The 10,564-nt window shown below is 35.9% G+C and overlaps 1 protein-coding gene across 1 annotated transcript in view; it reads left to right on the top strand.

Annotated features, from left to right (window-relative positions):
• RIMS2 (regulating synaptic membrane exocytosis 2) overlaps positions 1–10,564 on the top strand; it is a gene marked incomplete at its 5' end in the record, with an annotated part of 289,286 nt that overhangs the window by 105,855 nt on the left and 172,867 nt on the right. The window contains 2 exons of the mRNA XM_019471267.1: positions 3,485–3,638; positions 7,635–7,751. Coding sequence (XP_019326812.1) covers positions 3,485–3,638; positions 7,635–7,751 — 271 coding nt within the window. The remainder of the gene's footprint in view (positions 1–3,484; positions 3,639–7,634; positions 7,752–10,564) is intronic.

The following is a 10,564-nucleotide window of genomic DNA, read 5'->3' as shown; positions in this document are numbered from 1 at the left end:
CACAGGCTGCAGTTCTTCACAAACTGCTCCAGGATGGGTCCTTTCCACACGGTGCAGTCCTTCAGGAACAGACTGCTCCAGCATGGGTCCCCCTCTGTATGCAGAGCTAGTATTCTGCATACAGAATGGGGTCACAAGTCCTGCCAGCAAACCTGCTCCAGTGTGGGCTCCTCTCTCCATGGAGTTACAGGTCCTGCCAGGAACCTGCTCCAGCACAGGCTTCCCACGGGGTCACAGCCTCCCTTCAGGCATCCACCTGCTCCGGCATGGGGTCCTCCACGGGCTGCAGGTGGATATCTGCTCCACCATGGACCTCCATGGGCTGCAGGGGAAGCTCTGCTCTGGTGCCTGGAACACCTCCTCCCCCTCCTTCTTCACTGACCTTGGTGTCTGCAGAGCTGTTTCTCTCACACATTCTTACTCCTCTCTCCGACTGCTGTTCTGCCGCAGGTTGGGTTTTTTTTTCCTTCTTAAATATGTTATCACAGAGGCGCTGTGATCTTCCTGGAGATAACTTTCTATTTTCCCCAAAGGTATCAACTTGGCTTTTAAAGATTAAAACATTTCTGCCACTTTAAGACTATCTTTAGAAATTTGTTTATTTCTTGTTGCTCTTTGCAATACTTTTCAAATAATATAATCAGCAAAAATAACTGATAAGCCATTTTCCAGATTTTTCATTTTTTTAATGAAAATATTAAACATTGTCAGAATAAGTTGTTCACTGTGAAATTAGAAAAGATGTGGTTTGCTTTGTAAGGATGCTCTTTGCAATTAATCACCTATTGTCATAGTAAAAAACCAAGCCTTTCTAAATTATCTCAATTTCAATTGGGTTTCTCTGAAGAAAATATGGATTTGGGGTATTGTTTTATTTCAGTATATGGTGTGATATCATAGCATAATAACTGCTGGTTGTTTCAGTACATTTCTTACTCTGTACACAATGCCTTTTAATCAGTTCAGTGAAACATATCTTGTTGTCTTAGTGATATATATCATAAATTAAAATCAGTACAATATAAAAAATAACACTTAAGAATAGAGAAAATAACTTCTAGTCTATCCAAAAACAGTCTGCAGAGCTCTCACTTGTGGTCTTAACTCTCAGAATTGCTTATAGCTCTTTTGATCTCTGGGGTAGCAGGTAGTGGCCTACAAAGCTCCTCACAGGTCTCTTGTATTCCCTTGGTTGCCTGTTTCTTACCTGTAGAATTTTTCTTTCGGTGACATCTTGACCAGAGTCTTCAAAGAACCTGCAAAATGATTCTCTTCATTTTTCTGCCTCTCTGTGCTCTGCAGTGCAATTCCACCTTCCAGGCAAATTAAAATAAATATCTTGTATGTCCTTTCCCTGCTTTCTCTAGAAATGCTGGTTTTATCAATAAGGAGTAGGTCTCTGTGCATTAGTTTTGTATTGAGGGTAGTATTTGTTTAGTGTATAAAACTGGCAAATATCTCATGGATTTGGTTAATTAAGAAATTTGTTCTTGCTTTTGACATTTTTTATTTTAACATTATTGAGCTTTCAGCTGTTACTTTAGCTCTTTCTCTTTTGGTTAAAGAATTGGAGAATTGCAGAGTCTATTGATTTCCAGACTGGCTTGCAAAAACTTTATTCAGACATCTATACTTTACTGGTTAATGAACAGCACTCTGTTTCAAACACAGATGAAATTCCCCCTGTCTCTCCTTTGGTGATTTCACCCAGAACTGTGTTCCACTGGTCCTTATATGCTTTATCAGTGTGTATGCTAATAAGTGTACTTCATTCACAGGATAAAAGTCTGTGGTTCATTACTGACTCTCAGCTGAGACTACACGTAACATGACTTGATTGCTTTGAAGTGAGGAGAGAGTATCTGATCCTCAACATTGTTATGTTAATGTAATGTAATGATGATGTGCTATTTTTCCTCTTTATGTATACACACACACACAGAGCAGCTTACACCTAAACATAGGAGGAAGTTATTTATGAATTAGAGTGGTTCATAAGTCATAAGTCATGAGTCCCCATCCCTGGAAGTATTTAAAAGACGTGTAGATGAGGCGCTTAGGGCCATGGTTTAGTGGGCATGGTGGTGTTGACTTAATTGTTGGACTTGATGATCTTAAAGGTCTTTTCCAACCTTAGTGATTCTATGATTCTATGATTCTATATATATCCTATATGGTCCTAAGGCCATACAATGGGTATGAATACTCAGTTGGAAGTATCGAACATTCTTGGAACCATAAAATGGACTGAATTAATGAGGTTTTGCTTAGGTGCTTACCGAACATTTTCCAGGAAGAAAACTATGAGCAATCTGGAGTAGAAGACCAAATACTCGGACTCTCAGAAGATTCTGATGGGAAAAGAATTACAGTTTTATGAACCAGAATTTTTCCAGTGCCAGGTGGATCTCTATAAATATTCTTTACTTGGTTACTGTCTTCAGAACAAAAAGTCAGTTATATCAGTTGTCGTAGCCACCAGGAACTGTCTGAAGAGCTATTTCTGCAAAACATTATCATCAGATTAAGATTTGCAATTCTTCCCTTTCTTATCATCGTATATTAATTTGATTCTTACAAAATTTGTGGAAACTTCTTTGAAATTGCTGTGTATCTGGCATCTTTTTTTCACAGAGAGTATTGTACCCTGGGACAGTGAATTCAACTTTTTCAATTAGATGCAGACAGTCACTTTAATACATCCAGCTTTTTAAAAAGATTTTTCTGAAAAGCCTACATAAAATGTCCACGTGGTAGCCTTTTAAGCTATTGTAACTGGGAAGGCTTTTGCTTAGACCATTTATGCCTTCTATTATCCTAATTCAAGATTAGGTCCAGGATGTAAGCAGGTGTCTGCATGGCCTTAGCTCATATATTTGTGAAGGAATCATGTTGTTTAAGTTCAGAACCATGAGTGAAATCTGATGTCATTTCATTGTTACTTCATTTTTTTCTGAAATACAAGTCTTTCTTGAACCCAGACTCTGTATTTAACCCCATAGTAGTTTCCTATCCCAAATTTTTAAACTGAACTTTGGATTAGTTTTTAATTGTGGACATTTCTGTTTGAAGTATATTATACACAATCGTTACAATACAATTTTAATTAAAAATGCAATAATCAATTTGTATGTTATTCTAAGGAAAAAAGTCAGTTTTATTACTTTTTTTATTAATGCATCATACTGACCACACATAAATGGTAAATTTGGATATTTTGATTATTATAAATCTCCAGTTTGGTGCATGGCAATTCATTTCTATACTTTTAAAGTATAACTATAGGAACTATAGCTGTACATAAATTAAGCATAAAAACAGGAATCAACTTTACGTGTGTATTTTTTATTACAAAACCAAGAAGACGACATTATAACATTCTTGATCAAATTCCATCTTTTATCATGCTTCTAAGTACTACAGATATGGTAGGAAATTAAAAAGTACAATTTCAGATTCATTGAATATTTGCATTTCTTTTTAGATTATCGACATAATAGAGATCTTCAAAGTTCAACGCTATCAGTGCCAGAACAAGTTATGTCATCTAATCATTGCTCTCGATCAGGGTCCCCTCACCGTGGAGATAGTATAGGACGGACTAGATCGTGGTCTCCCAGTGTCCCTCCCCCACAAAGGTAAACTGTTATTTAACTATGCAGGTATATAAATTTAAGTGGTATTGATCCTGTAACAATAATGGAAAGAATCTCCAGACTTTCAAAATGGCAATGAATTAGTTAGATCTTATGAAACTATGTAAAGCCAATAATCTTTTTTCTTACATTATACTGATGTGCAAAAATTCACCTAATTTTGTCTTATTTTTTATCAAAAATCAGCACATTCTAATCTAAGGACAGAAAAATATTTCTCCAGGTTTTAATTTTCAAGAGCTATTTAAGAGGTGCCATGTTTTATAGCACGTGATGGTTTGACATTTTCTTAGTGTTCATTTGTCAGCGGCTGTTTCCAACCCTTTTGTTTGTGTTGAATTAAGGTTCTGGGAGAGCCGTACTTCCTGCCCATAGAAGCTTGCTTTCTACTATTTTTTTCAAACTTTTAAAGCATCAAGAATAAATTGACACACATACAATTTTATACTGAAAAATGTCAACTCCTGATCTTAGAAGGCCTCTGATAACTATTTATCTTGTGAAACACAGATCAGAACATTTCTTCCAAAAGCTAGCCATTTTGGATAATTACTACTACTTGATTGAATATAATGTTTAAGCCAGAATTAAGAATCTTCCTGCATGGATGAGCTTCTTAAGAGGAAGTAGAAGGATAGATGTAAAGGGGAATGAAGCCTGTTTTCCAGCATTTTTGTCACTATCTATGGGTAGGTTTCCAGCTGGTGTAATTCAGCTGGAATAAAAGGGGAAGTTATTTTCTTTGCCCATAATGTTCCCAATTCCCATTTAATACTGAAGATCTGGTATCCAATATTTCCTGTCAGGTACATGTGTCTCTCTCTTTCTTCTACAGCCATTCTGATTCTCTTGTGTTCTGCTTTCTTTTCTGTTACCTTTGTTTTTTTTGTTAGCTTAAAATTCTCTTGACTTCATATTCTCTTACTTATGTGTTTACTTACCATTTCCTCTAACAGATACAGACTAAATTATATCCTTTTGCATTAGTGTATTAGGATCCCAAATTATCCCATATCATCACAGACAGCTAACAGGCAGAAACTGTAAGTTTCTACTCGAAATCTAAAACCATATGTAAACACAGCCTGACTTTAAATGAGACATAAACAGTAGACACAGAGGGGCCTATTCTGATTTCTACTATACTGATTTCAGTCTAAGTAATTGCCTATGCTAAAACTCCTGGGGTTATTTGTCTTGGATATAGACATAAATGTGAGGAAAATATCTTTCTGTATGTGTGTTTGTGTTTTTGTGTGTGCATGCATGCTGTGTGCATTTTGGGCAGAACTTTTACCCAAGCTAGTAATTAACACTTGTCTAACACCATTGAAAAACCCTCTTTTCATTTTCTTGTAGTTTTGCATTTCTTTACATGTATGAAACGTTTCTTGTTTCCTGATTTTCCTAAAGCTAAATTTTTAAAAATAACTTTGAACTTACAGAGAAAAATGTTTCAGCTGTTTCCTACAATGTCACAATCAAATGCATTATCTATGTAATATTTCCGTGCCCACACACCAAAACATTTCTTTGAGGACTTGTTGAGCCCAGAGAATTGGGTTGCCAGAACTTGAGAGCTTGTAGAAAAGAAGCATAATCCGTGGGTTACAGAAATGTCTTTTTTAATTCTAATGAAAATCCAGGTGTACTCGGCAAAGCTATAAGCATTATTGTGTGCTGCTATAGACATGTTCTAACTGCAGTAAGCCTGCTGCACACCCAGAGATCTCCCAATTACTGATTGATGCCTCTGCAGGCAGGAGCTCTTGGGTTGTAGAAGTGCAAGTTGCTGTTATATCTTAGAAGCCATTTTGCAGTCCTCAGTCCTTCTACTGGATTTTGTTAATAAACTCCACCAAAGCCACATTGTGTAGTAGCTGACAAGAAATTGTTGCTGCTCTTGTAATGTTTTCAGCTAATATATTTAATGGACTGTTATTCTCTCTGTAGATAAGAATGGAGTTTAGACTGTGGCAGGCACTGAACAACATCATGTTTAGCTTTATCTAAGACAGTGCATTTGAAAAAGCAAGATGAAGGTGACTATAGAAAGTGGCTAGGCTGAAATGGCATGGTAAATCTAGTAGGATGCTCATTATTCTCTACCGTCACCACCTGCAATTACACCTTTTCACATGCTTACCTATTATCTGGTTTCTCCGTACACATTCTGTCAACTGCAAGAAAGTTCCAAAGGAGTAAAGACATATGTTGTGAAAGCAACTTTTCTTACAGAACAAGTTTCATTGGAGAAAGTATGTCATTTTCTGTTAAACAGTAAATCTGGCTGACAAAGGCATCCTTAGCAGACTGAAACAGAACTGAAATAGTAGTAACACTTGAAGTAGAAGAAATACAGTTGTGTAGGATGTTAAAAAGCAGCATGAAGTCAGAATCTGATATAACACAGAAATTTAAAGAAGAAATTATATATTTAGAACGATAAGCCAATAACACAATCTTATTGAAAGTGATTTGAGCAGACAGGATGGTACTGAGTTTTCAGGACTAAAGTCCTGAGTTTAGGCAGGCGTTTTGATTGTGTGGGCAGACAGTAAAGGTCAGATCTTTGGGAAGTTTTGCAAAGAAATGACAGCTTGAGAAAGTTTAAATATTTAAGTCAAAAGAAGAGATGAGTAAAAGAAGACGATAATACTATAGACAGAAAAAAACCCAAGATTTTTTTTTTTTTTTGAAACCTGAATGAAAAGAGAGACCCTGAGGAAACAGGTCAGACAGAAACTAGAATTCAGAAAGGAGGAATGAGAATTGGTTGTTGGTAAAAGTAAAAAAGTTAACAAAGAACAGCAGAGGAGCCCTGTCAATGTCTGTTTTAGAGTACAAATATACATTAAAGAGTCCAATGGCAGGGTAAAGGCTATACTGGATTTTCTATCATTTTGGTATAAATAAGGGTGTTAAAACACGTACAGAGAAGAAGTTGCAGGAAAGAGTTGTAGAGTAGAAGGTAGAAGAATTATACTCACTTTTAATATGGCAAATATAAAGTTTACTAGCCAGAGTAAACTTTATATTTGGCTTCATGAAAGCCAGAGTGGAGAAATGCTTTATGAGAAATGAAGTAGAGCTGAAGGCAAAAGTTTATGTGTAGTGCAACATCTTCACAGCACTTATATGCAGAAATAAACAACAGTATGACAGCAGCAGTGAAGGATACACATACAGGTTAACACTAATCAGGGACTGGCAAATGACAAAGGATAAGGATGACAGGTACCAAAAGGGCAGACAAAGTGACAAGGAAGGACACAGGAACTAAATTGGGATAAAAGTGAAAAAAAAAAATGAGGCCCACATTAGGGAAGGCTGCAGGAAAGGACAGGAGGCAGAAGAATTTATTGGTCTAAAGTTTGAATTTGTGTGGAGGGAAGCGTACCTAATTAAACAGTCCTGTCTTTTTCAGATTCTATTCTAGTGAGATTACAGAATAAGCTTTCCAGTGCAAAACAAGCATCTGTTGTTTAATTCAGATGACAATTTTCAGCAGACTGCACTCCACCATAACAGCCAGAAGTCCTCATTGTGTCTTACTACAGTTTACATCTTTATAATATAGCCAAACTCAAGAGCTCATGGAAAATTCTTTACCGTGTATGTTTCAGCTAGAAAGGAAATTTTTCTTGAAGGTCCTAGTCTGGAAAGACTAATGAAATTTTGTCTAAAATTAACCTTTTTAATTAAAATAAAAAATGTTATCCTCTCATTTCCAGAACAAACAAACATTGAAACAAAAGAAAAAAACACCTCTCTCTAAGCATAGACTTAGCACCCTTTCCTGTAGGAGAAAATTTTTTTACCATGAGATTTCAAATTATGTGAGAGTACAAAAGACAAAAGACAGGTCAGCTAATACTTCTCTACCACCATGTTTGCTAGTAATTGTCTGTACAAACCAGTGAGGGGATATGGTCCAGGTGGACCCAGAACTCAGAATCTGATGTCTTTTATCCTTAGTCGGAATGTGGATCAGGGACCACGAGGGACTCGATCTACTCCTGTGCATTACAATACCCTGAACCGAATGGATAGACACCGTGTTATAGATGACCACTACTCCCCGGACAGAGAGAGGTAAATATCTGACTGGAATTAGAAACAGCTGTAGCCTACACTCATCAACGTGAATTACTTCAGCATGGTAGCTCACTAAAGTAAATACCAAAATTACTTACCTAATCCCACAGATGAACATTTCACTACTCATTTATCCACTGGTTACATGATATACATTAAAAAATATACCATGCACACAAGGCTGACAAAACTATCAAGTCAGTGTATCTTTGCCAAGAGGGAATCTGAAAAATCTATGAGAAATTGTACAATATAAAAGACAAAAAGCTTAGTTGTCCTTTTTTATAAAAATATTTTTATGTACTCTATTAATAAATTCTTTAAGTGCTGAATATCTTTAAAAAAATCTAACAGTAGATTTGGTCATTTTTGCTGCTGAATAAAGAGGCATAAAAATGCATAATTTCAGCTCAGTATAAATGTAATGCTCCCATTGGATACAGTGCAATTCACAGACATAACGAAAGTATATTCTAGCACTGTGTTTGTCTTTTCTCAACTTTATGAGCTTTTTTTTGGGGGGGAGGGGGGGAAAGAATATGGAAATGTGTGTTAGAATGAAATAAGGGTCTTTGTGTTTAGAGGCACATCCTACCATGACTAATGTTTTGCCTAAGGGAAATTCCCAAAGAGTGAGCAGAGCTGTAGCAATCTCTATGAATTTTGATTATGTAAAAAAGAATTGCAGGCAATAGTTGGCTAATGTAGTTAATTTCGCTGAATTAATTTTGGTAGTGCCTTTGTGACATTAAAAAAAAATATTGATAAGATCTTTCCCACCTCATTGTCCTCAGGTCAGAAAATCAAAAGAAAAAACATTTTTTACCTTTAATTTTGAAAATCTTCCAGCTTCTTATACACCAAGTTGAAAACCCACACATTATAATCAGAGAGGCACGATTGCTAGATGTTGTCCCATTTCATAATTGCATATAGCAAGGAGTAATACAGATACATTTTGTAGTCTTATTGAGTGCTGTGTGACTAGTGTTTGAAGTTAATACTTTTACAGATGATTATTACAGGTTATTCCTCAAGTGACATCAAAGCACATAATTGGTGTTGCTAACTGTAATACAAAGAATTTAAGAAATCAGTGGCTTTTTGTTAGCAATATTGAACAGAAAAGGTGAATATGTCTTAAAAGAACATTAATATGATGGTCAATGATTGTAAGGAATGTAAGACAAAATTCTTCAGAAAAAAAAATTATAATTAGGTAAGTTAGAAAAAAGAGTACCAAAAGCAAAAAAAAAAAAGCATATCTATTCAAGTGATTTGTAATTGACTTTGGCCAAAAGAAGTCAAATGGGCAAAAACATTAAGATATTGAAAAGCAATCATGTATTTATTATCCAGAATGTTAACTGTATTCATAACAAATGTAATAGATCATAGGTGAACCTCTTTTTTGCATTAAACTATTTAATATTTCTATTTAAGTTATAGAAAAGAATGCTATTTAGTTGGCTCATGAGGCTATCAGATTTTCATACAGAAGGCAATAACTTAAGGATTCTGAGTTGTTTCCTTAGAAGAAAAGAACAGAATGCTTTTGGGATAATATTATGTTGATTTTTAGACCAGTTATCCTTGAAATAGGATCTAAACTTGTCCTTAGAGCCTGTATATACCTTATGGAATGCTCCTGGGTTCACTGTGCAAGTTTTCTTGCTGCCTCCCAGATAAATGCACAACAGTGAAAGGTGACTTGAAGTACAGCACCGCAATCTTTCCCCATCACTTCAATCAAATAACCCCTACTTGACTGGTTTGGCTTAGAGAAAGATAATTGGGTTTTTAGAGTGTGTCAGAAAAACAATGTCAGAAAGTTGTTGGTGATGAGATTATTGAATTTTCACGTGACCATTCTAGATGAATAGGTATTTGCTTTTTATGTGTGCTCTGACTCTCTGAACACAGGTTTATATGCTAGTGAACATGAAATGATAGAATTCTCGATTCTTGGTGAAGTAAGGAGGGGGGCGTCCGAAAATAGATATCTAAAATAGGTTAGATGAAGGCCACTGTAAAATGCTTATTTCACTCTGTTAACTATAAAGGAAGGAGAAAGTTTTTAGGCATTAAAGAGTAGACCTTTAAAGATTAGAGGTATAGACATCTTAAGTTTGGTAAGTCCCACCTAAGTGAGGTAAGTCCCACCCACTTCCCTCCATTGGTGTTTATTCTCTCCTGCTAAAGCACTGGGACATTTTATCTCTTGTTCTCTGACCTTGCTAATAGCAAAGTAAGAGACAATGGGTTATTTTTGCACTCATTCCTGTTGATTTAAGGATTTATGACTGTAGACAATTTACAGGAGAAAAGCCTGCCACTCTATGAAAGGACTATTCTAGCTGAGAGTCAAGTCTACGCTCTCTTACTTGCACCTGATTTCCAAACATAACTGTCAAAACATCAGCAACTTCACCTTAGGATTACAGAACTTTTATTTAAATAAAACTTTTTTTTTAAATCAGTGGAAACATCATGTGCAGGAAACATCAAAACGCCATGAATTCTTGCTTCAACAGTTAGAGATGTGTGAAAGCCTAGGATTAGCATGTTCCCTTTCCATTTCCAGTATTTATCTGGAATTAGCAGTATTTTTTTCTAGTGGTAATTTGCAAGGAAATCACTTTTGCTTTTTCCAGTTTACAAGTGGGATGTTGGCTGCACACCAACCACAGAGATAGTATGAATATTAGGTGCATGTCAGCATCATTCAGTAGAGATTTCCACCCTCTCAGGGTAGTTTTCTGTAGGTGTGGAAGTAGATAGATGCATCTTCTCCATTTACCAGATTTATT

The sequence above is a fragment of the Aptenodytes forsteri genome, unplaced genomic scaffold (genome assembly GCF_000699145.1).
Source record: "Aptenodytes forsteri isolate BGI_AS27 unplaced genomic scaffold, ASM69914v1 Scaffold385, whole genome shotgun sequence".
NCBI classification, from domain to species: Eukaryota; Metazoa; Chordata; class Aves; order Sphenisciformes; family Spheniscidae; genus Aptenodytes; species Aptenodytes forsteri.
This window is presented reverse-complemented; position numbering and strand designations above follow the sequence as displayed.